This window comes from Megalobrama amblycephala, linkage group LG12 (assembly GCF_018812025.1).
Source record: "Megalobrama amblycephala isolate DHTTF-2021 linkage group LG12, ASM1881202v1, whole genome shotgun sequence".
NCBI classification, from domain to species: Eukaryota; Metazoa; Chordata; class Actinopteri; order Cypriniformes; family Xenocyprididae; genus Megalobrama; species Megalobrama amblycephala.
This window is the reverse complement of record NC_063055.1, coordinates 14757350-14783826: the sequence shown is the minus strand read 5'-3', so window position 1 is coordinate 14783826 and position 26477 is coordinate 14757350. Positions and strand designations below refer to the sequence as shown.

The window sequence follows — 26477 nt, the reverse complement described above, 5'->3', positions numbered from 1 at the left end:
CTGTCATAAACATGACACAGCAGATTAATTATCAAACTTAAAAAACTAATTAGCTTTATGGGTTAACATTACATTACATTATTTTGGTAACACTTCAGTATAGGGAACACATATATAAATGATTAACTATGACTTTTCCCTCAATAAACTCTTAATTTACTGCTTATTATAGTTAATTGTTAGGTTTAGGTATTGGGTAGGATTAAGAATGTAGAGTAAGATCATGCAGAATAAGGCATTAATATGTGCTTTATAAGTACTAATAAACAGCCAATATTTTAGCCATATGAATGCTAATAGTAACAAGCAACTAGTTAAAAGACCCTAAAATAAAGTGTTACCATTATTTTATAAGTGTCATCTTTTTTACGAAATTTTAAATTGTCTATTATCTGACCTTCTGTTGGAGAAAACTTAAAAAAAAACAAAAAACAAAAAAAACATGAAATGCAAAATAGTCATGACGCTGTTATAAAATTATTTGTCAGAGTACTGTCACTTATTGACATTTTAATGACAAGTTCAATTTGTACCACTGTACTTGAGCTCAAGATACATATTTATGACACTATTATAATGGCCTCATGTCAAAACCAACTACATGACAGTTTAATGCAATGTTAACCCATAAAGCTAAATGATGTCAAGTTGTCATGACAAAGACACTGACAGGTTACGATGTGTTGGTTTATGTCAAGTTGTCATAACTCGGACATCTCAAACAATGTCATCTTTGCATTAAAAATGACATAATTGAGCGAATGACACTTAATGACAGTTGTCATAAACATTCATAAAACTTCCTTCATATTCATGACACGTGTCATGTCATGATTATGAAGGTGTCATGTCAGTCTTATGCACACCCCTTCAAGTAAAGTGTTACCCTGTAAAATAAACTGTTAAAAGGATTTGATGTGTTATAGTGCTATTTATTCTGTGTTGTCATCATTCAGGATTTCAGCTGTAATGTATGTTTTTTTTTTAACAAAGCAGCTGATATTGCCTTAGAAACTAGTGGACTGCCAAATTGCTGCCAAAAAGTGTAGGGCTGATTGTGTGCACTGGTGCTGATTGTGCAGGTGTTGAATGAGAATTAACCCAGTCTCACTAGCTGCTGCCTGTCGGTCAGAAAACTGGTGATCCACTGACAGATTAGGGTAGGCACAAAGAGCTGGGTCAGTTTGGCTGTGAGAAGATCAGGCATGATGGTATTGAAGTCCACAAATAAGATCCTTCCATAAATCCCAGGTCTGTCGAGACTGCATCATCCACAGACCTGTTGTGCAACAGTTGATCCTGATCTAAACCAGGTTGGATTTATCTGGATTTGTCAACTCCAAACCTACTTTCAAACTCAAGAGTTTGTTCAACTAGCTTCATGCAACAGGCCACTGGAGTTCTGGAAGTTTTCACCTGTTCATCACATTGTGTTGGAGAGAGGAGAATTGTAAGAGGATTAAGATACTCCGTTTCAAGTATCATCTGTTGGTTTCTCATTGTTTTCCTCCCTGTAAACAAATAATACACAAGACAGGTTTTTAGCAGATCGCCACCTTCACAACTACGAAAGTAATACTGAAGGAAGCTGGTCACTCTTACGGTGTTGGGCCTGACATCACTGGTCGAAAGTTTGTTTCTTCAATAGTAAGCTGTTAAATAAAACAGTCCAGTCAAAGCCTGACAATGTGTGAAGACTGTTTCTTACATGTAACTAAAAACCGAGAAAAGTTATTCACAAAACTCAAAACCTATTATGACTAATAAAGATTACAATTACTCTAGTCACATAAGGAAACAGCAGCACAATATGTTATGGCCTTTAGAGGCTATTAATAGTTAGAAAACTTACCCTGCATATTTTGTCACCTGGAGAAAAAACAAAAGAAATTACATTTGTAGTTAAAATAACATAAAATAAAGCATAAAAAGCACTTTAAATGTTATTAATGTTGCAAAGTGTTACGTGTCTGAACATCACTGTTGAGTGCGATTCATATACTATGTACCATATATTGTGTGGAGCAAGTTGTGTGTGATTGTGCAGTGCTCTCTCTCTCTCTCTCTTGCTCTCCCCCTGTCACTCCATGCTCATTTGTGTGAAAACAGGTGAAGCTGTTTTCATGGGCAGAGCTGAAGTTCATCTGCTGTGGATATAAACTTTTCTGGGAAGTCTGCTCAACGAGTTCTCTCTCCTTCCTCCTCGGCATTGTGGCATGTGTGTGAACGTGCTTATGGCAAACAGTGTGTGTGTGTGTCATTGCTAGATTAGCCTTTAAAACCTCCTCGTGTGGAGTACAAGTTGTTAGCGTTATAGGAAGGTAAATGTAGCTGCCTTTTCCCCTTTTAAAGTAGACCGTTTGTAAGAAGTGGGAGGCCCTTTTTTGTTTAATTACCTTTTTCTCCTGTTTACGGTTAAGAATGAAGGTAAGACTTGTGTTTTGTTTTGTTATCTTATTTCAGGGAAGACCTCTAAAATTAGGCAGAACAACCATCTTTTGTTTATTGTTTTAGCCGACCAAACCCCACTGACTCGAGCCACTTCTTCCCTTCATATGTCAAAAAAACTTAACCTTTACTTAAGAAATAAACACTTCCTTTTTGGTTCATCCTGTGATGTTGTGGTGTGTTTGTGGGAGGGACTCCAGGCGACACGTTACCATGTCTCGCTCTCTGTGTTATGTTCAAATGTTTGTTGGTACAGTTCGTAACATAAAGCAATATCATTTGATGTATTACTGTCATTTTAAAAGCTTGAAGTGAAGTGCTGAGAAAACCCTGAATGTTTTGGAAAAGACGGACAGTGAATAGCCTCACGCAACCAGAATTTTAAACAAGTTCTGCTCCATATTGCAGCCTTGTCCAATTGAAAAGGAAAAGATTGAGTGACTGACATGTAAAGCAACAACCACAATCACAGAATCTACCTGTAATGGACCATACTACAATTACTGTTACATCCTGTGATGTATGCTTTTCTTCAGGGAGTTTCTGCGTTTTGTTGTTTGCTTGTTTTATTTTTCTGTTTCTTTTTTCTCTCTTTTGTCTGTGCAGATTGCAGACACCTACTTTCTGATCAATAACAGACACTAACTTTCCCATTACAGGGTGATATTTACCCCTTTAAATGAATTACCAGGGGCAATTCTTATCTAATCTTATTAAATGTATGCATCATATTTCATCAGTTTCTTAAATTAAAATAGAAATGTTGTTTTTAAATGTTAAACAAATTTAGTTAAAACAACAAGACCCAATCAGACCGTTTCCTATCTAAATAAATCATCAAAAATCTTTCTTCTGCAGAAGTGGCACAGAAGCTCCATCTGAAGTGGTATTATTTAGACACATTTACATAGGCTGCTTAATGCAGCTCATTGGTAAATAATGTTGTACGAATATTTTTAAATATAATTTTTTGAATTTAGAAATATGTAAAAAAAAAAAAAAAAAAAAAACTTTTAAAGTTTAATTTAAGTAAAAACAGTCTATGTAAAGCGTAATATGAAAATAAATGTATTTACATTTACCGCCAGTAGGTGGCGGCAAATCTTAATGTGCGAGTCATTCATTCAGTCGTTCAAAACGCATTCATTCAGAAATCACTGTTGCTTGGAGATGCGCAATTCTGGTGTGGCTTTGTTTGAAACTGTTTCTACGAAATAGACATTATTGTGTCTAATGTTAAATCACTTAATATCAGTAAGTGTAAGCGCCATGTTTCACAATTTTATATTTTCAAATTTTTATTATATAAATTTGGTACAATAATTGTTTTGGTTAATAAGTCATTTACTGTTGAATATATTTATTTGGTTTGTGTGTTCATACTACGCATGTTCAGTGACGTCATTTTTTGGTAGTGCACGTGAAAAGATATTGATGCACATGCAATAAGTTCAGACAAAAGGTGGGAGAATACAAAGCTTTTGACCGTTTCATAATTGAGATATAGCATAAATTGGCTCACAAGTATAGTATCTTTACAAATAAGTTGTTGGGCGGACATCGCTGAGTAAGATGATTATGCTGTATTTGAGAAATATGATTCTTTATTGACTTGAAAAAATAAACCATGACAAAGGAAACTATGGACTTCGTGTGGTGAATACAAGATAAGATGATACGCATCAAAACTTGTGGAATAACTAAAAGACATTCACATGTCCCATACAGTAAGTATCACATTTGCAAGTCTACTCATGGGATATTACTTAACTTACATAAGGTTTGCTGAGATCGACAGTGTTGCCAGTGTTCCCAGTGTTCAGCCGCAACCCCGGTTACATCACTTCAACGCTTCACTTGCCCACTCTGACTGCGGCACCACCCCCCACTGTCATTTTGATTTATTATATTAAAATTATTTAGTTTAGTTAGAGAACAAATACAGTTAAAAACTGAATGCTTGTGTAAAATTCAGTGTGAGACGACTGAGAGTCACAGCACAGATCAGCAGCAGGAGTTAGATTTTACCTCACTATCCAAAAACTGTACTCAAGTAAAAGCACAAGTACTTAAAGAAATATTTACTCAAAGGAAAAGTGAAAGTAATAATCTTAGTTACTTGAGTAAAAAATTATCCAATGAAAATCTACAAAAGTAGCTAGTTACAAGTTACGTTGTTAATATATATATATATATATATATATATATATATATATATATATATATATATATATATATAGGCCTATATATATATATCAGAGATGTTCACAAGTCTCTGCAGTCAAGTCTTTGAGGTCCAAGTCAAGTCAAGTCTTTGTTCTATTTTTATCAATATTTTTTTTCAGCTAGTTGTTATTGTAATTAACAGTGTATTTAAATATCAAAACAGATTACTTTTACTTTAAAATTGTCTAATAAAGCACACAAAATACTACTTGTATAATTTCTATAACTTTCTAACTTTATACAAAATTATACCATTTAGAACCACCGCAAGGAAAAAAGTGCTGTGTATTTTGAGCCTCTGCAGCTGTGCAACACCGCAGCTTCTCAGATTAATTGATTGCTTTTCAAATGAAATGACAAAGTTTATCGCAAGGTATAAGGCTTGGCTATATTGTTATTATTTGTTTTCTAATGGGTGATGAATTTGCGTGCCTTCAGATGCGTCATGCGTTTGATGGCTTGGTGTGTTTAAAGATGATTTGTGATATTCGCTGCTGCAGCACATTTCGGAATGAATGGATAGTAAAATGTGGTGTTTCGTGCCATCGTGTGGGGTAGTAAAGAGAATGTAGTTGGGAATGTCACGCCAAAAGACTTGTATTTTTCACAGTCTTCAAGTCCAACTCAAGTCTCGAGTCAAGTCTCGAGTTAGTAGTTCACGATTCCAAGTCAAGTAGCAAGTTGTTTATTTTTGCGACTTAAGTGCTCTAGTCGCAGACTCGAGTTTCCATCTCTGATACATGCATACATGTACACATTCTAGGTTGAGTACTGTGTTTATTTTCAAGAGTATTAACCGGTATTTATAAGCTTTGTATGCAAATTTGGTTAAGCAAAGTCATTCGTTTCGATTAGCTTGTAAAAGTTACGGTCCCACCCCTTTTTACTAGGAGGTGTATTCTGATTGATGGATTATGATTCAGGGAGAGAACCGTTGAATTATTGAATGGAGTGAGACGCAAATTCTTTTCCTCCGTGGTGGTTGCAGTTTTAAGATTATTTAGTTTGTAAAGGGAGTTTTTTCGGCAAGAATCTACTCTGTCGGTGTTTTTAATAATAGTTCGCTATCTAATTTGAGTATTTTAAGTGAGTTTAATGGACTAAGCATCACTCGAATAACACTGTTCACGTTCGGACTATTCAGAGTTCCTCTGGCACCGCTGGATAGTGCACTGCATTACGAAAGACTTTGGTAGCCGCCAGCGGAGTGAGTGAGAAAACAACCGGACCGCTTGTCGTGATTGATTGCTGTAACCACACCTGGATCGAGGTATACTGTGTTGTTTATTTTGCTCATTGGAGTGAAGAGGCCAGTTTGTGTTTTAATAGGTCACTACGCACTCAAGCAACGACTCAGGCCTGCAACGGTAGTGTTTGTAAATGCATGTGTGTGAGTGTGGGCCCACAAATATATAGTTTATTTGTGTTTGCTGTCTGAATGTTTATTATTGTTACGGTTACTGTCTAGTTACGCCTTCAGCAAGCCATACATAGCATTGAGGTAATTTCCGTGCCTATATAAGTGTAATACAAGTAAAGGGGCGTGTCCCAACATTGGTGTGTGAGCAGAGGAGAGGAGACGAATTTGGGACCAGAGATGCGACCACAAATTTGAGTTGCGTATGACTGAACAGCTGTTAACAATAAAAGTTATACTCAGGGTGTGATTTGTGAAAAAAACAGATGGGGGGGGGGGGGGGGGATTTGAATTTTTTTTTTTTTTTTTTTTTAATGTAAAATATATATATTTTATGCACACACACACCAGTGGCGAGCAGTTGCGTTCTGAAATGAGGCACTTTTTTTTTTCTTCTTCTTTTTTTTGTTATGAATCAAATGTAAGAAAGTGATCAGCATCATGGTACCAACAAAGCCAAACTGGAGTGGTTTGGTTTTGTCAACTAATTCTATAACCCTGAGTTTGTTCAACTACCATCATGGTACAGGCCCCAGGTTGCTGGCACAGCCACTGCGCAATAGGCTACCCACAAATTACCGCGGGACGGCAGGGGTTTATTTCATACTCTCAATGGTACAAGAGTAGCTTATTTAATGTAGTATAAATTAAGATATACACTACCAGTCAAAAGTTTGGAAAAGGTTTATGTTTTTAAAATAAGTTTTGTCTGTTCACCAAGGCTGCATTTATTTAATTAAAAATACAGTAAAAACAGTGATATCATGAAAAATTATTACAATTTAAAATAAAAAATATTTTCTATTTGAAAATATTTTCTATTTCTATTTAAAATGTAATTTATTCTTGTGTTGGCAAAACTGAATTTTCAGCATCATTACTCCAGTCTTCAGTGTCACATGATCTTTCTGAAATCATTCTAATATGCTGATTTGCTCTTGATTCTTTTGATCAAGAAGCATTTATTGTGTACAATTGTACAAAATATTTGTGTACAATATATATATTTGTTTTAGGATTCTTTGATGAATAAAAAGTTCAAAAGAATGGCGTTTATTTGAAATATAATATTTTGTAAGATTATATTTCGTTTAAAAACAGTAAAGAAATGCTACATACTTTGTTATCGTGACGTAATAATCTGGTTGGTTGTAAAATGTCAGCTACTGGCTGTATGAATTAAAATCGAAAGAAATCGATACCTGTGGAATTGTTCACAGACGGCATTTGCAGTTCAACTAATAAAGATCTTCATTCCTGGCAAACAATAGGATGCATTTGCAGATTTGCTTTTAGTTGACTGTCTGTAGGTCCACTGCCACTTCATCCAATGCTCCGAGTTAGAAACCGCTTCAGATGATTCAGTGCGTGCAGGAACTGAACAAATCATTCAAACGGATTTGCGAACCAATTTAGACAGTTTTGCCAACTTGTTTGATCAAGTCTTTGAACAGAATCGATTTAAAAGAGCGATTAATTTGTGAATGGGGCATCATTCATGAAAAAAAAAGAGACAGCGTGCTTAACTACAAGTAAAAAGTACAGATTTTTCATTACAAATGTACTCAAGTTAAGCTAAAAGTATCCACATTTAAATCTACTCTAAAAAGTACAAATTTTCCAAAAAAAAAAAACTACTCCAGTAAATGTAACGAAGTAAATGTACTTTGTTACTGCCCACCTCTGCAAGACGATTGCTAAGGAAAACATAAAAATACATATTTATGCGAGTTTGTCATTGTACTGTTTTGTTGTTTTTTTAATAAGAATAATAACAAACCCACCCACCATTAAAGCAACTGCCGCCTTCGAATTGCCGCTACTTCAAAAGCGAAAGTAAAATGGCAACAAGGGCATTCATAAAGGTGTGTGTGTTTTTATTAATTTTTGGTGGCATTTTTGCCCTCAAGCCCCCATTAATTTCCGATCTCGCTTATGGTAATCTAAATGTAGTATTTCCAGTTAACTTGGAAACATCAGCAGCATGAGACTGTCTTGTAAATGCGTATCACCCGTTTCACCTTGTAAACAATCTTTGAAGTGTAGTCCGTCACGCACGTCTTTTGCACTAATTAATGACAAAAAATTTATTTTTGGGTGAATTATCCCTTTAACACTCTAGAGTTGGCGACCTGCGATACCACCATGCTTTTTTTCTTATCAGTGTGAAAGAGACTCAAAATACACCATTCTAATCTGTGAAGTGTCTTATTTGTGTACACTTAGAGTAAAAACATTATGTTGTGCTTTTTGCAAAATAAAGAAAACTAATATGATGCACGAGCCACAGTCTCTCTCTAAATGAAGTCTATTCTGATAGTCTTCAGAAAATTAACTGTAACTTAGTGGATACTAATCACACAAAATTGAGACGTGTCTAAAGAAATGTTGAAATGTCAGGTTTTAAATCATGTAAGTCAAATCAAAAACAAAATATTCTCTGTTTATGTAATCTGTATGAAAAGAGACATGTCAGACGTTCGCGAGTCAGCTCATTATCCACTAATGCGGCCACGCCCGCGGTGCATGCGCTATTCAGACTAGGGGTGGGCATTTTTCCAAAATATTGTATTCAAATATTTGGACTCATAAAAAAAATTAATATTCTAATATTTGTTTATTTAAATTACATTAAAGAGAAAGAGTAAAGACGTTTTTTTTTATAGTCATCAAGATTTTCTAACCGTTTCTGAACAAGCTTACGATTAGGCAATATACACAACAAGCTTAAATTATATCTTAAGGTTTTATTTTAGTTCAAAGCATTAAACAATATGTGCAAACAAAAAAATATAAAGAACAAAAGCATTTAAGCTCAAGCAGTGCTAACGGGAAAAACGCTAATAAAGCAGACAGCGGCAGTTAACGTACAAAATGTAACGTACATAATACTCTCGAGTCAGTATATGGTTAACATAACATGTTTATATTGTTTCACATGTTCATGTTGAGAAAAACAATAATATCTAAAAAATTATTTAAAAGTTAATCTAAAAATGAATAATATAAAAAAAATTCTGTCATTTATTACTTACCCTTGTGTCGTTCCACACCTGTAAGACTTTCGTTCATCTTCAGAACACAAATCAAGATATTTTTCTTTTTCTTCCGATAGCTCAATGAGGCCTCCATAACCACAGTCTCCATAACCATACGCTGATTCATAATGCTTCGGAGCTTCCTGAAGCACTGTTTTGAAATCGGCCATCACTAAATAAGTCGTTATTTTGTTTTTTTGGTGCACCAAAAATATTCTCGTCGCTTTTTAATATTGAACCACTGTACTCACATTAACTGATTTAAATATGTTTTTAGTACCTTTATGGATCTTGAGAGAGGAAATGTCATTGCTCCCTATGCAGGCCTCACTGAGCCATCGGATTTCAACAAAGATATCTTAATTTGTGTTCCAAAGATTAACAAAGGTCTTACGGGTGTGGAACGTATATGACAGAATAAATGACAGAATTTTCATTTTTGGGTGAACTAACCCTTTAAAACGCATTTTAGCTTAGTCTTACAACCAGGCGTACGTCCAGCTGGTGCAACCGGCCCCAGAGAGTTAATTGCTAAGTTTCTCACAAGGTCTTTTTCAAATGAGATTTATTAAATTGACACTACAGAGTCAGATTGGTACAATTTAAGCAGATCTATAGGCATAAAATTGTTTTTTTTTTTTTTACTTTAACATAAAATTTCTTAAAATTCAATAAACAAATTCTGTATCCACTCACCATTATTGACTGTCTGATCTTCTGAGCATGACCTTCTGTATAATGCTGCTAGAACAGCTGCACATATGACCGGAGGACATAAAGCTACAAGACAATATCTTTTCCTCTTCTGTACACATTTGACATCTTTCACATGACTGCCATCTTCACTTTGAATCTCATTTCTGGCATTACAGCTTAGGAAAAATGACAACAATATTGAATAAATAACAGAAATTCAAACAAGACATAGCACAAAATAACACTTCACCTACTCTGTCCACTTGGTGCAGTTCAGTCCAGAAGAAGAATAAAACCCAAAAGGGCAGTTCTCACATTCTGTATCTGATGTCTTTGTTCCTGTAATCAGACACATTTTTTTTTTTTTTTTTTTTTTTTTTTTTTTTTTTTACAAATGAACCTTAAAATGTAGGAAGATTTAGACTTTAAATTATGTGGGGGAAATGTAAACTATCTTTAAGCAGTGAAAAAAAATACCTAGTGTTTTTGTTTTTTGTCCTGGCCTGCAAACACTGTGTTTTACAGCACGAAGGCACTGTAAGTTGGAGTACTCAGTGCAGTGATATCCATCAAGTACATCACAGATGGTGTCTCCTATTGTAGTGCATTTACTCTGAATGTAAAGACCTTCATCTAAAACAGCATAATTAGCAACATTTTTATATATGGGCAATAATGCCAATATTACTTACTTTTCTTTTGTTCAAAGTAAAAGAAACAAAAAATATAAACTTACTTTCATCACAGTGTTTGCATGGGAAGCATTTATGAAGACCACTGGGTTCACTTATGAATGTTCCTGGAATGCAGGGTTTGCAGGTGGTACTGAAACTACCAATGCAGTCATAGAGTACCATTGACCCTACAAACAACAAATTAATAACAAACAAGAATAAGATGATTAAGAAAAAATTCAAGGATCTCCTGGGGCCTCATGTATAAAACTTTCTGTAGATTTAATCCTAAAAGTGTGCGTATACATAAAAGCCAGATTTTCCGTACGCACAAAAGTTTTCAGATTTATAAAATCATGCGTATGCCAGAACCTGCGCAAAATTCCCTTTATAAAACCCAGTCAGCTGAAGATTGTGCGTACATGAATCTCTGCCCTGTCTCCTCCCCGAAATAATCATAAATGGAGCTTACAATGCCTAGTTTTACTATGTATTACATCATCTGCATATCAGAATGTTTTCAGTGAACAGTTATTCTCATTATTTTCCACTGGCTAAATAGCATTTTTAATTGTTTTATACAAATCAAATGTATGCAATTTTGCCTATAAGGTAAACATAGCCTATATTTTAGGATGTTTTTAGGTTTTTAATTGAAACAGATAGGCGGCCTTATTTTTGCATTGTAAATTATTGTATGACTCAGTGCGTTACTGGCAAAACATTTTAAAAATAAAACATGCATATCCTACCGTTTCCTTCAAAATATATCCTTCAAATACAATGGCATTTTTCATAATATAATATTTTTCATGGAAGACCATGAAATCGGACGATAACCGAGCGATTCCTTCAGTGTGTGTCATTATGCCATTATGTTACTAAGCTATCTGCTTTGAAGTGCACATCATTGATCATTATTCGCACAAAAATATTTTCTCAGAACAGTTTTGCCATTTAGAACACAATTTAAAGCGGAATTATCATGCTCAAAGCAATCCTCGCTGTGGTTAAAATACTAAAACACAGTTTTAGAAAAGCAGGAAAAGTGTTCTAGAGCAGTACATCCACTACAAATATTCTTATTTAAATTAATATAAAATGTTGTAACTTCTAGATAATGATTTCATGTCATTTTGATGCTTAACTCCATTAAGGAGAGTGACATATTTAATCTAAATGTGGAAATTTAAATGTTTAAATAGAAAACATAGTTTAAAATCATTCTGTTTACTTCATTACTTCACTCACTCCAGTAAGAGTAGGTACACACAGTCTAGAGATCCCATACAGTGCACATGTATTTACGCTGTTTATTCTTTATAAATCCCAATATGTGTGTTGAAAATTGTGTACGCACATTTCAGTGCCTTTTTTGTGCGTACGCAACATTTATACATCAGGCCCCTAGACTGGACCAAAAAATAAATAAACAAATAAATAGATGTATGGGTCTCTCCTCCTGAGTAGACTATCCCAAAGTGACTCTCCTTATCACAGGGCCTATGTGATGACATTTTTGCTCATACACACACATAAGTTCTCTACAGTTGTGCAGATGGTATGAGCAGGTGGAGATGAGCTGTATACGTTAAGGGACAGTACCATCACACAATAGCAGGGGGCATGAGGAAAGAGTGACTTGCACCCACAGATGATTATGTAAAAATTGTATGTATTTTGCATTATTCTGGTTATGAGTGCATCATGTAGCTACTAATTTAGTATGTTTGTGGAATTTAATAATTGATTTGGCAATATTTTGTATAATGCAAGATCACAAAACAAATAGAAAAACTTGCTCTGTAGTGTTTCTCACTGTATGATTGTGCTTTGTATTACACTTGTATTAAGACATAATGGTCTGTTAACTTACCTATACTACACATTGGGCAACATTCTCCATCAGAAGTTTTATATTCACTTGGACCACAAGTATTTCCAAGTGCGAGAAAAGAACAAAAACCTGCGAAGACAAAATAAGTTTACACACAGCTGAACCATCCAACTCTTCACAGAATATTTTTTAAACCGTTTATTAAACAATAATCAAAGAAAACACCAGTTAAACATATACCAGGTCACTGCTGTCTTGTTTTACAACGTCCATTATTCGTATATCCGATCGTGATCAGGTAAAGTTAACAGAGATACTCTGGGCCCTCGCAATTTTTTGTCGTTATTGTTGTTAAACGTTTCCATTATGATCAATTGATTGTCTAGCAACCGAGTAATGTTTTGTCGTTATTGTGGTTGAACGTATTCATTATGATCAGTTGATTTTCTGACAACCGTGTTTCGGTCATCGCCTTACCAGATATGTAGAAGAGACTCGTCACTTTCATATTCACTCCTTCCACCATTTTGTCTTTTCCTTATGAGGACATTTATGCTCTCGCTGGCTGGCAGACCGAAACTATAGAGCGCGTCTTCAATATCCTACTTAAACTCCATTAATTTATGTAGTCTAAATATCAAATAGACAAATATAGTAGCATATATGTGCAATCAACACATTTCACCATTAAAACACAAAACGCGGAAATGATGCGTTAAGTCTGACGTCACGAGCTCTTGTTGCAAGTTTATTTGAGCAATTTAGTAAAACATTTTTGTCAATCAGAAAAAGAAATCAACGCACAGATTTAATTGAATATATATCTTTATAATTATGTACACACTTTATAAAGTCACTATAGTGTTTTGCGCTGAATACTTTTCCTTTGTCAGGATCACGTCAGCTTTCGATTCCAGATCAGAATCCTTTGGATGGTAAGGGAAAGAGAGATCTGATGTCTGTATTCTAGGGAGAGAAAGAGTAATTGATGATCAGCATTGTCTGCTGTTGTCCTTTTTCGGTTTTCTCCTCCTCTACTTTCTCACATGACTCATTCATAACCAGACATTAAAAGAAGAAGTTTCAATTCCTTTTTTTTTAGGTCGTCATAATCATCTAACATTTATCCATTTTTGACCAGTAAAGGATAGTTATACTCCTCTTTATCTATTTTAAGATAACGAGTCTATAATATTTTTCTGTATAGGGTAACCTTTTTTTTTTAGTTTGATCATATTGGTAGACAAGCCTTTACTGAAGTACTCAAGTAAACATTGGCAATAATGCATTCAATAAGGCAACATCACGTTCTTAATTAACTTTGGAGGCTTTATTAATTTAATTTTAAATAAATATCTTTGATACCTGCTGTGAAGCTTGTTCTGAATGTGATTTGGAGATTTTTCTACTTTATAGAGCAATGTGGTAGAAGGTTCAGAGTCATTAATATCACTGAAAATGAAGAACAACACAATGAATTTCATTTGAGTACTGTAATATGCAGTTCCTAATGATCCTTCAGTGGCTCTTACCTACTATTTCTGGTTATAAAAGAAGTCATAGAGTCTGGTGATTTCTGTTAAAAAGTAAAGTGAAGATATATTAATAAAATTATATATATATATATATATATATATATATATATATATATATATATAAATTAAAACAAATATGATATGATAATACATGATAATACACACAGCTTCATTTTGACTTAGGTCTACTGGTTCACAGGCACCCTCCGGTGTTGGTCTCTCTTCCGCCACAGTGGGATTACTCTCTTGTATTGGTAATGAGTCATTTGTATCTAAAACATTTAAAAAGTAGATTAACACTTGTACAACATATTAAATTCATAGACCTGGGCAAAAAAACAAACAAAAAAAAAACAACAAAAAAAAAATGGATACACACTAAACTTTTAATTGTCTTAACCACAAATGATTCGCTTATTAGTCAGAAAATTAGCAAAATGTAAGCAAATGCACTGCTTAAAAAAAGCCAATGCCGTCTCATAAAAACATCAAAGACAGAATTAAGTTTTGGGCACAATATAAGTTGTGCATAGAGTGATGAATCACATTGAAACACAAGTTGCATGGTGATGCTTTAGAGTGGTGTCTTTTAAAAATATAATAATAAATGCAACCACAGTCAAGCATGGAGGAATTGGTTTCATTGTGTGGGGAGCCTTTTTGGCTGCTGGTATTGGTGAGCTGCTGCACTGTGAAGAGTCATTTAATTCTTCGAAGTACAGGAGAATATTGCAGAATGGCTTGCTTCCCTCAAACGAAAAGGTGTTATCTAAAGATGAATGATCGGATGTTATTTTTCAACAAGAAAATGTTCCTGCCCCATTTGCAAATTGCAATGACAACCAATAAGTGCTTGAGAACAAGTCCATCAGGCTCATGTTTTGGCCTGATCTGAACTCTGAGTCCAGATTTGAACTCTATACCCACGTGGAAGGCGACGTTCTCAGGACCTTGTGCAACATTTCCATAAAAGTTCTCTAAAAGTGACGAAAATTCAGAACCTTTACAAAACATTTGGGACATTCCTAAAACGTCCTCTTTTGGTAATGAAAGTGCTGCATTTCAAGGTTCCTTGTATGACTTGGTTATTTTCAGGTCAAAAAAGAATGTTACAAAGAGAATATTTGGGACATTAACAGAACGTTCCCACATGGTCCTCTGTTGGTCGTTTAATAACATTCCCAATATGAGTTTGGGGAACGTTCTATTTTGGTTATTTTATAGTCGTGCAAGATCATTACAAAGAGGATGTTTGGGAAGTTATCAGAACATCCTATAATAATAGTCCCCTAAACATACCCAGAATGTCCTGAATGTTCCCTGAAGGTACACCAAATAACCTCCCCCAACCCTTAAAAAAACTCCACATTGTGACTGCAAGTGCTTACCTCCGTAACGGTGACATTTATACATTTTAATAAAACATCAACACCTCATTAAGAAGATTTGTATGAAAGAAATAAAGTCAGAGTGGTTAGTGATAAGTGAAGATGCAGAGATCTAGAGAGACCTGTTAGTTTAATATTGTTTCTTTTATCTGAGTTTTTAGAGGTTACCATTGTGCTGAACAGTAGTGCCTGTGCTTCAGTCAGTGATGAACCAGAAACACTGATGTTCTGCTGTATGTTGCTTTATTTAAAGACAGTAACTGTTGCTGATTCAGTTATTAGCTTGTGCATATGAAAAGGTTTCATAATAATTATCCAGGAAATACCTGTAAAGAGCTTTTTTTCTGTAAGACGTTAAAGAAAAAATAGTTTAGCTCTAATTTTCAGTTCAATTTTTGACAAGGGCAGCAGGGACAGTCTAAGAACATTTCCAAATGAAATATGGTTCCCTAAACCAGGGGTAGGCAAGTTCGGACCAAGAGAGCCGCTGTCCTGCAGAGTTTAGCTCCAACCCTGAAAAAAAAACCTTTAGCTGCCTATAGCCTTAGTAATCCTGAAGAGCTTGATTATCTTGTTCAGGTGTGTTTGATTAAGGTTGGAGCTAAACTCAGCAGGACAGCGGCTCTATAGGACCGAACTTGCCTACCCCTGCCCTAAACTTTCAGAGAATGTCCTGAATGCTCCCTGAAGGTCCACCAAATAACGTCCCCCAAACCTTAAAAGAACTCCACATAGTGACCGTCTGTGACCGTCTATGAACGTACTGGGAATATTACTAGACAACGTCCTTAACACCAGTGGGGACGTTTTGAGAATGTTTTGGGAACGTAAAATTTATAGCGGGGTAGTGAATATTTGGTCTCACAATTTTCAACTACTCATGAACTGTATGAAACCATCAACATTGAGTGGAACAACACTAACTCTTCTTCTTGTAAAAAGCTGTCCGCAAGTTGATGAAGGCCATTCCATCCTAAGTTGCTTTATCTACAGTATTTGTGCAATTCTTGCTAATTTCATGACCAGAGATTTGTGATTAAAATGGTTAAGACAATTAAAGACCACTAAATATTTTGCCATTTTTAGCTTGATCCTTTTTTTCCCCCCGCAGGAGTGTATATTTATAATTTAATAATATATAATAATCTTACCTCTGTCAGGGGGTTGTTTTTTCTGTTTTAAATTGCAATATATTTTGATCCCAACAACAGCAGTAACCAAAACACCAATGATTACAACGACTCCAATGATGATACTAACTGGAACTGATTTTCCACATTCCACATCGGATGACATTGTTCCTGGTTTTATTTCTTTAAGGCCTTTAGTCTCACATCTGTAAATGTGAGCAACGTTAGAATATCTGGTCGTCCTGGAATAAATTTGTAACACTTGTGAATCTCTATTAATCACTCACATTGAATGTGGTTGACAGGTTGTGAAAGACCCATTAGAGTAAGTGCCTTCAGTACAGTTACCACAATCAGTATCAGTAAATGCTGTTCCTGTAAGGATATTAAAATAATGACCGACTTAATGAGAGTCTATAGCATTACAAGTACCATTGTGATTGTCTGAGTAAAGTTTTTTTAAAGTTAGTTTTCATTTCACTCTATTGCCATTGTTCCTCTCTGTACAAAAAACAAAAACCCACCTGCTTGTCTGATATATTGTCCAGGATCACATTCAGAGTGTTTGACAGCGAATCTACAGCTGCCTTTGTTTTGCTGAATGCAGTAGAATCCTTCCAGTGGCTCACAAACAGTATCTGTAGAGCGTGTGCAGCTTCTCTTTACTCTTAGTCCTTGTTCTGTGAAAAACATAAAACATTTTCTTAAATACATAATTGTAATATGCTAAACACATTTCTGTATTTCAAGTCTTTATTTTGGAGTACATACTCACGGTCATCACAAACAGAGCAGGGAAAGCATTTATCTAACCCACTGGGTTCATCAATGTAAGTTAATGCAGAACATGGAACACAAGTTGTACTTGTATCTTCAGTACAATGCCAACGAACACGGTTTCCTACAAATGTTTAAAAAAAATTATTTTGAGGAGACATTTCATAGGAGAATTAAGTATTACAATAAAAAACATAGGTTCCCTGGGTGGGTCACACTGAACTGCTGATAAATGCCTTGTCCAAATACCCACACTTGTGGTCTTGGCCACTTGAGAGCTTGTGCACGCGACAGAAAGTAAGTGCGCAAGACTGTCCTATGTCTTAAAAATGCCCAAGTGCACTGCCCTTAAAGCACACTAAACCCACACTATCTTGAATACCGCTGCGAAGCTAAGTGTATCCCATCATGCTCACATGCCCCGAAATCGCAAGATGTCAAGGAAAACATATGACTGTAAGTTAAATTAATTATATATTACATATTTTGGTAGTAAAATATAAAGTGTTGCGCATTTTATTGATGCAAAGATGAGTGGGTTATGTGTATTTTGTACAAAATTTTCAACTGCTGTTTATCACTTAAAGAAGCACTACAATTTTAAAATAGTCTCTTGTTAGTTAGCGACCACTGAACAGACATTTAGAACTGTATTTTAGAATGCAAAGTACTGAAAATAATAATTTTTAAAAAAGCTTTAAATGCTTGCATTTTTTGCAAGACTGTAAGTGTGCCCCATCGGGCAATCAAAAGTTCTACACCCCAGCCAGCACAGCTGGTGGGCCCCAGATGGGTGTCACCTCCCACTGAGCAAATTACGTTCAGAAGACGTCTTTTTGAGGTCTTGTCTCAGGTTGAAAAGACGTCCCCTGAGGGGCCAGAATGAAAGTTTTTATGACGTCTTTTTTTTGACGTCTTCTGGACATCCGATATAGACGAACACGCAGAATCACCAAAGGAGAAAAATCACAATTATTAAGCCACCATCGTGGAGATGAGTGTTTGCTTTAGTTGGGCTCTTGACCCTTGCCTTATTAATATTAGAGTTTGTTTGGGCAGTTAACTGAGTCATAACAGCCAGACAAGTAAAGAGAAATGATCAGGCGTTGGTTATGTTTTCACATAATCATTATTTGACCTGAATCACTGAACTCATTTAGAGCCCTATCTCTGAGTTAGATTTACATTATTGATTACAGCATCACTGCAATTATACAGCACAAGATCAGCTTTATCAATATAATATAAAGAAAATTTTTCTCTTAGGCACACACAGACATCAAGAATCAGCCTGTGAATCTCAATGACGGTGACAAGCAACATATTCTGATCAACAGATCAACTCTGAACATTAGAAAACAAGCTACTAAAAAGTCACATAAACAGAACAAAATAAAATATGAGAATAAAGGAAATTACTAAGACAATTAAGCTCATAATTTATTCATGCAGCAATGCATGATGGGAGCCATGGATGAATTTTGATTGGTGGCTCCCAGAATGCACTGCAACATGCTTTTTGATGGTCACCACTGTTGAGATTCACGGACTGATTCTTGATGTCTGTGTGTGCCTAAAATGAATACTTTTTTTTTGTTCAACACACCTTTTCTGAAATCATTTGAATCATATTGTAAAAGCTGATCTTCTGCTGTAGAATCACAGTGATGTTGTAATCAATAACGTAAATCTAACTCAGAGATTGGGCTCTTCATGAGTTCAGTGATTCAGGTCAAATAATGGTTATGTGAGACCATAACCAACACCTGATCATTTCTCTTTACTTGTCTAGCTGTTATGACTCAGTTAACTGCCCAAACAAACTCTAATATTAATAAGGCAAGGGTCAAGAGCCCAACTAAAGCAAACACTCATCTCCACGATGGTGGCTTAATAATTGTGATTTTTCTCCTTTGGTGATTCTGCGTGTTCGTCTATATCGGATGTCCAGAAGACGTCAAAAAAAGACGTCATAAAAACTTTCATTCTGGCCCCTCAGTGGACGTCTTTTCAACCTGAGACAAGACCTCAAAAAGACGTCTTCTGGACGTAATTTGCTCAGTGGGCTGGGCTGTCTAAGTGGGGCCCAGACAGTTTTGTCCACAGTTTCCATAGAGGCCCCACATGGGTTAGCCCAGATCAGGGGTAGGCAAGTTCGGTCCTAGAGAGCGCTGTCCTGCAGAGTTTAGCTCCAACCCTGAAAAAAAAACCTTCAGCAGCCTATAGCCTTAGTAATCCTGAAGAGCTTGATTATCTTGTTCAGGTGTGTTTGATTAAGGTTGGAGCTAAACTCAGCAGGACAGCGGCTCTCTAGGACCGAACATGCCTACCCCTGGTCCAGATGAAATGAACACTGCTCAGTGTGCACACTACAGGCTGTTAAATGTAACACAAAAACATGCTGGAGTTAATGAGATAATTAGGTGATAACGAGCAGACTCAACGAAGGACAGAGGAACAACAAGAACTACGACTTCAGCCACAGCCTTTGATGAAATCAACTGAAGATAAAAGACATTAAATCTCACATGATCTGATTAAACATCTCCACAAACAGCATTACCAGCTTCACTTATTACTAACCAGACTGACTTAATTTCTGACATAAATCTACAAAAGTTGTTAGTGAGAATTACCAGAGGTTTAGATGTTGATGATTTGTTGAAAATAAGTTTGGTTTGATGTCACCATGATCAAGGTCAGTGCTTACTTCAGTTAGGCAGTTTGACTTGACTTTTTTAGTGTTGGATTTTTTCTGGCTGTTCTAGCTGCTTGTTATGGCAAGAAAGATAAGAGAAAATGTGTTTAGCTGTTTGATGAAAAGAATATAATTATCATCATGTAGTGGCTTTATTCACAAATCAAAAGACTGAGCTTTATTTAAAAAAAAAAAAAAAAAAATTAACTTTGTGCTGGATCTTTTCTGAAATGACAACAAAACAGCAGAATAAATCAGATCAAAATTATAAATCTGAAAAACACAATGTACACTAAACACACCTGCAAGATTCACACACAGACATCAAAAATCAGTATATGAATCTCAACAATGGTGACATGCTTCATGCCACAATGCATTCTGGGTGCCTCATACAAAACTCATCCATGGCTCCCAGAATGCATTGCAGCATGAAGCATGTCACCATTGTTGAGATTCATATGCTGATTCTTGATGTCTGTGTGCAAGTAAATCTTGCAGGAGATTTGAAGTATTTAATGAACAATGTGTTTTTCAAATTTTCTGATTAAAATGGTTTTATTGTTGTAATTCTAGAAGAGACCCAGCACAAAATTAATCATATTTTGCTCATAAAAAGTTCAGTCATTAGATCAGTGAAATAAGCCACTAAATGATGATTACATTCTTCTCATCTAACGCTGACCACATTTTCTCTTGCTTTTCTTGCCATAACAAACAGCTAGAACAGCCAGAGAAACATTAACACTAAAACAGTCAAGAGTCAAACTGCCTAAGTGAGGTAAGCACTGACCTCGATCATGGTGACATCAAGCCAAACTTATTTTCAACAAATCATCAACATCTAAACCTCTGGTAATTCTCAATAACAACTTCTGTAGATGTATGTCAGGAATAAAGTCAATCTGGTTAGTAATAAGTGAAGCTGGTAATGCTGTTTGTGGAGATGTTTAATCAGATCGTGAAAGATTTAATGTCTTTTATCTTCAGTTGATTTCATCGAAGGCTGTGGCTGAAGTTGTAGTTCTTGTTGTTCCTCTGTCCTTCGGTGAGTCGGTGCTCGTTATCACCTAATTATCTCATTAACTCCAGCATGTTTCTGTGTTACATTTAACTGTAGTGTGCACACTGAGCAGTGTTCACTTCATCTGGGCTAACCCATGTGGAGCCTCCATGGAAACTGTGGACAAAACTGGCTGGGCCCCAGTTAGACAGCCCAGGTGACACCCATCTGGGGCCCACCAGCTGTGCTGGCTGGGTACAGGAAATACGTCATGTAAGTAGACAAGTGGTCAAGTGCAAAGACCACAAGTGTGGGTATTTGGACAAGGCTAAACAATATATACTGTACCTGGTGCACACATGGGGCAGCATTCTCCATTTATCTCATACTCAGCACGAGCACACGCACTGAAACACAGTTTGAAATTCAACGTAGTAACAATTAATAAAACAATCCCAAAATTGATCATGTTTACATAAGGTGCAAGAGAGGTTGATTTGAAAGCAGAGGCAAATGTTTCTTCTCCAGACTTCATAAACTCTTCTTCAACACATTAGATAAAGTACTGGATTGTTAGACACATTGGTTTTCTCTGGACAGAGTGATGCCGTCAAGCTCTGTAGGTTTAAACTTGAGAGCAGGGAGTCCAGAAAGAAGAATCAGCAAACCACAGTGAAATCATCTGTGTATGCTAGTAGAGGGTCAGTTCATCAACGTGGTTGGTTGAGGTAATTAATATGAAGCACTTTAGATTTCCTCATCAGTTGTTTTGGTCTTCAGGTTTGTTGGTAGAACATTCTGATTCTTGGAGACCAAGATTAAATTTCTTTCAATATCAGTTCACACATTGCATGTCTCCACTTGAAATAGTTGAGCAGGTAGTTGATTTATATCTGAAATGACAAAATGACAGTGTTGCTTTGGTGCACAAAGTGTAATTTTCCTAAACCACTAACATGATGCCCTAAACCCAGAATTATTTTACATTTATGCATTTGGCAGAAGGTTTAATACAAATTTTTTTGGTAATATACATACATTTTTGTATGTATATTTGTATTTTGTGTGTGTTTCATGGGTATCGAAACCGTGACCTGCACCATGCCCTACTGTTTGAAATAGAAAACAGATCCATATACATGATAACACCATTCATACATAAGGTTTGAAGCAGGGCTTCATTCCAAGTCAAAATAACAAAAGGGAAAAGCAAGGTTAACTTAACATCACATATACCATGAACTCTTGGCTGATTAAACCAGACCTTGATATGCCACACCCCTAGAAATTTTACGTTCCCAGAACGTTCTCAGAACGTCCCCACTGGTGTTAAGGACGTTGTCTAGTAACGTTCCCAGTACATTCACAGACGGTCACGATGTAGAGTTCTTTTAAGGTTTGGGGGATGTTATTTGGTGGACATTCACAGAACATTCAGGACGTTCTCTGAACATTTAGGGAACCATACTTTATTTGGAATGAGAATGAATGTCCCTGCTGCCCTTGTCAAAAATTTGAATTGAAAATTAGTACAAACAAAAACATTTTTTTCTTAAATGTCTTACAATAAAACAAAAAAAGCTCTTTACAGGTAATTCCTGCATTAATATTATGAAACCTTTTCTTTAAAATGCAAAACTCTTGCAGTAAATCATTAACTGACAACAGCACATGCATGAGCTAATGTAACTGCTGTATCACTGCATCAGCAACTACTGTTACTGCCGTCTTAAAATAAAGCAACATGCAGCAGAACATCAGTGTTTCTGGATCATCACAGACTGAAACACAGGCTCTACTCTCCAGCACAATGGCAACCTCACAAAACTCAGATAACAGAAACAGAACATTAAATTCTAACAGACCTCTCTAGATCTCTGCATCTTCACTTATTACAAACCACTCTGACTTTGTTTCTTTCATACAAATCTTCTTAATGAGGTCTTGCCTGTTAACAAGCCTGTTATCAAGCACAATCACAGAAGGAAAGAGGGAAACAGAAAAAAAAGAGACAAGCAGAAACACAGGAACTACAACTGACTTCAGCCACAGCCTTAGGAAATCAACTGAAGATAAAATACATTAAACCTCTGAAGATCTGATCAAACAACTCCACAAACAGCATTACCAACTTCACTTATTACTAACCAGACTGACTTTATTTCTGTCATTTATCTACAACAGTTTTATTGAGAATTACCAGAAGTTTAACTCTCATGTTTGTTGTGATTGATGTTTCCATTAGTTGGCATCTTAACTTTTTCATATATATTTGTTTTCTTTGGCTGTTGTGATTGTGTGTTTGTCAAACACATTTGCAGTAGCAATAAGATTTGGTGTTGGCCGTTAGCTATTGATGGTTTTATAATCATTGTGAAGTGGTCTGAATCACTGATGTTTAAATGTAAAAATTGTTGCAGCATTAACACGTTGATATGAACTTCTGTTAATTCTCAGTAAGAACTTATGTAGATGAATGTCAGAAATAAAGTCAGTCTGGTTAATAATAAGTGAAGTTGGTAATGCTGTTTGTGGAGTCGTTTAATCAGATCTTCAGAGGTTTAATGTATTTTATCTTCATTTGATTTCCTCTAAGGCTGTGGCTGAAGTCAGTTGTAGTTCTTATGTTTCTGCTCATCTCTTTTTTTCTTCCTTCCTTTAGTGATTCTTCCTTCCTTTTATTAATGCTGAGATGACTCTATAAATAATTTATAAATATTTTTTGGATCAGATAAGGGCCAGTTCTGGTTTATTTCTTTGCTCTTGGCTGACATGTGGCATTGCTGTGGTCTGCTTGTGGCCCAGATCTGGCACGTGCACAAGGGGCGCTTGAGCCCCTGCCCTTTTTCTTCCTCGAGAGAAAGTGCCCTTTTTTCTGGGGTGCTTTTTTTTCTTTTTAAATAAATGAATAAATATTTCTGTTTGCGCACAGCTTCCATCAAAAATATATTTACTGAATAAAAAAAAAAATAATAATAAATACTATATATCAGGTCGGCTTTGGAGGGGACATGTTCGGTTCACTTAGTTTTGTCGTGGCCACGACATATAAACATGATAATATGTCGTGGCCACAAGATATTAAAGGTGCTAAAGAGGATGTTTTGTTTTATACATTTTTGCAATATTACTTGAAACTGTCTTTACTAACTGATGAAAGACTTTATTAGGTGCACTGAAAGGAATAATATTAATATACATCATCTGTGCATGAGATAGGGCCTTAAAAACATCAGCCAATCGTTTACGCGATCATAAACAATCGTAAACGATCGGCTCTCTGGCTTGTCAATCACTGCCATTACGTTCCTTGTGAGAGACGTGCACGGATTGGCTCTCTGGCTTGTCAATCACTGCCATGACGTTCCTTGTGCGAGACGTGCGCGGCTGCGCGCTCCAGTAATTTTCCACACTCTACAGGCGCCGCATGCAATGTTTTTGTCAGGAGACAGGAGTAACAACTGCAGATTATGAGTTACCGGTGGTGAGTCCGACATAATGAATCCACTAACACGACACAGCGAATGCCGGTGGTAAACACTGGTGTTCCAATACTCGTGCACGAGTTTTGGGAGGCGTTCCCTCGAAATGAGCTGTGAAGGAGGGGGGCTGTTCTTACGCATGTTCTTACGCTCATTTCAAAAACTCACTAACAGTCTTTGGTTTCTCAGTCGACGAAAAGATCCTCTTTAGCACCTTTATTTATTTATTTATTTATTTTATAGGGGGTGGGGGGTGGGTTACAATGAGTTACAAAGATACATAACAGCTACGACTGTACACTACTTGCTTTATGCATGCAAATAACTATACAGGATTTACCCTATTATACATTATCAACACGAATTGATAGGTTAAACAGCAAACAGCACCCACAAATATTCTATAAACAAAGCATTAGGCTGTCTTTGAGTTCACATGAACAACGGTTAAAGTTACTCGTCAGGCTACAGAAGAATACCAAAATTCCTCCGTTAAATTAGGTCTAACATCGAGAGTCACGCAGACCTATAACAACCCAGACACAACACATAATTGCAAATAACATGCCTCACCTTATCACAGGTCTGGAATTTGCACCGCATAGCCCCCACACCTTGTTTCTCATGACAAGAATAGCATTTTTAGTTATGTTTATTGAAGTGAATTATAGGTTTAAATCGTCGTCATGCGTGCATGAATGATATTTTTGCAATTTTAAACATAATAATCCACGATGATCACATACACAAAACTGAAATTGCACGTCAAAATAACACATTGTCAATATTTTTGAGACAGAACTAAAAAGCCTGTATATTGATCATTATTGTGACGCGTGAAACGAGAAACACAACCTGTAATTAGAAAAAAAGTACCGCTTCAGCAATTTATTTACCATACTCGAAAACTGTTTTCTGGACCTAACCGCGGGAAACAATGATGAAATCACATATTTTGGCAGCTCCGTCACGGGTTGCGTGCTGAAGGGTTGTGTACGCGTTGCTTTCGTCTCGGTTCTCTAAGTTTCACAATGAGCATTAATGTTTGATCAGTGCAGAAAGTTAATGTTAACATTCAACTATTAAGGCTAAAATGGTGTTTCACAGTCGCCACATAATCAGTCAAACTTGCCTTTGGCTTATGTACTTGGTCTCTCAAGTAGGCCTACATTATATAAGGTCAAAATAGGTGAGAAGCTTTCACTTTCACCAATCAGTCTTTTATTGTTACCCTTGTTTTATGTGGCCTAACAAATTTTAATGCCATACTTTAAAATGTGTACTTACCTTTAATCTACTTAATATTCCTCTTATATCGTGAATGTAAGAGTAGCCTATGTTTCGCTGCGCAGAACCTGTTACGCCTATCTTGATATTGGCACGCGCGCGCGCGCGCGCGCACACACACACACACACACACACACAAATATTATATGGAATACAGTCAAGTAGCCTACAGTCACGACTACGAAAACCTATAGGCTACTAACTCTAATGTAGCAGTCAAAAACACACGTTCTTACCGCTAAAGTTAATTTAGAGAGGAATTCTTTTGAGGAATAATCCTTTCGACATCTTGGACTGCTGGTACGCCTACTTTCGGTTGCTCAAATTTCCCAATAGACTTGAGTTTAGCAAGCCACGTCAAAGGAGTATTGTCTGCCTGCATTTTCTAGGACCATATTTTTTAGTGACAACGCCACCTACCGAATTACAGAACCAGTGACCGCATGCTTTTCGGAAGAGATTGACGACATTCAGACATTCAGTATCAAATGTAAATCAATTTTTATTTGTTTAACATTAAAAACAATTGTGATGCATTTAATTGCAAAGTGAAGTGATAGAGTTGCGAAATAGTCTTGAATGCGCTTTATGTTTATAACTATCATATATTAGCTTCTAATGCTGTAAAACGAATTGTTAGCATATTTGTTTAACAAAACTGTAGCACGACTGGCAAGCTTGTGTTTACTATTGTAAATACTATAGTGTTTTTGAACCATACTATAGTAAATTGTAGTAACTTGCACTGTATAAATTATAGAATTTATAAAACTTTGTTAATGAATCCTTCAGCATATAGGCTAGTATTAACTACAGCGAACTGATAAAGTGTAATAAATAC

The 26477-nt window shown here is 36.0% G+C and overlaps 2 protein-coding genes across 7 annotated transcripts; both read right to left on the bottom strand.

Annotated features, from left to right (window-relative positions):
• Positions 1-902: 902 nt before the first annotated feature.
• On the bottom strand, positions 903-13203 carry LOC125279400 (tumor necrosis factor receptor superfamily member 14-like). Of its 4 annotated transcripts, none has more exons than XM_048209047.1 (9): positions 13181-13203; positions 12376-12465; positions 10562-10687; positions 10303-10458; positions 10080-10164; positions 9826-10001; positions 1853-1869; positions 1603-1652; positions 903-1511 (listed from the first exon to the last, which is right to left on the bottom strand). In XM_048209047.1, the coding sequence occupies exons 2-9, from the start codon at positions 12386-12388 to the stop codon at positions 1475-1477; spliced, it is 660 nt and encodes a 219-aa protein (XP_048065004.1). In that variant the 5' UTR covers positions 12389-12465; positions 13181-13203; the 3' UTR covers positions 903-1474. The 4 variants fall into 4 exon arrangements, with proteins under 4 accessions (XP_048065004.1, XP_048065003.1, XP_048065002.1 ...); XM_048209046.1 differs by lacking the exon at positions 13181-13203 and adding an exon at positions 12577-13099; XM_048209045.1 differs by lacking the exon at positions 13181-13203 and adding an exon at positions 12814-13098.
• Positions 13144-26011, bottom strand: LOC125279398 (tumor necrosis factor receptor superfamily member 14-like). Of its 3 annotated transcripts, none has more exons than XM_048209039.1 (10): positions 25873-26011; positions 21216-21760; positions 17165-17290; positions 16914-17069; positions 16677-16764; positions 16411-16595; positions 14037-14143; positions 13869-13912; positions 13702-13788; positions 13144-13302 (listed from the first exon to the last, which is right to left on the bottom strand). In XM_048209039.1, exons 2-10 carry the CDS (start codon positions 21400-21402, stop codon positions 13182-13184), a joined length of 1101 nt encoding a protein of 366 aa, XP_048064996.1. In that variant the 5' UTR covers positions 21403-21760; positions 25873-26011; the 3' UTR covers positions 13144-13181. The 3 variants fall into 3 exon arrangements, with proteins under 3 accessions (XP_048064996.1, XP_048064999.1, XP_048064997.1); XM_048209042.1 differs by having other exon boundaries at positions 13873-13912; XM_048209040.1 differs by lacking the exon at positions 25873-26011 and adding an exon at positions 25637-25774.
• Positions 26012-26477: the final 466 nt, after the last annotated feature.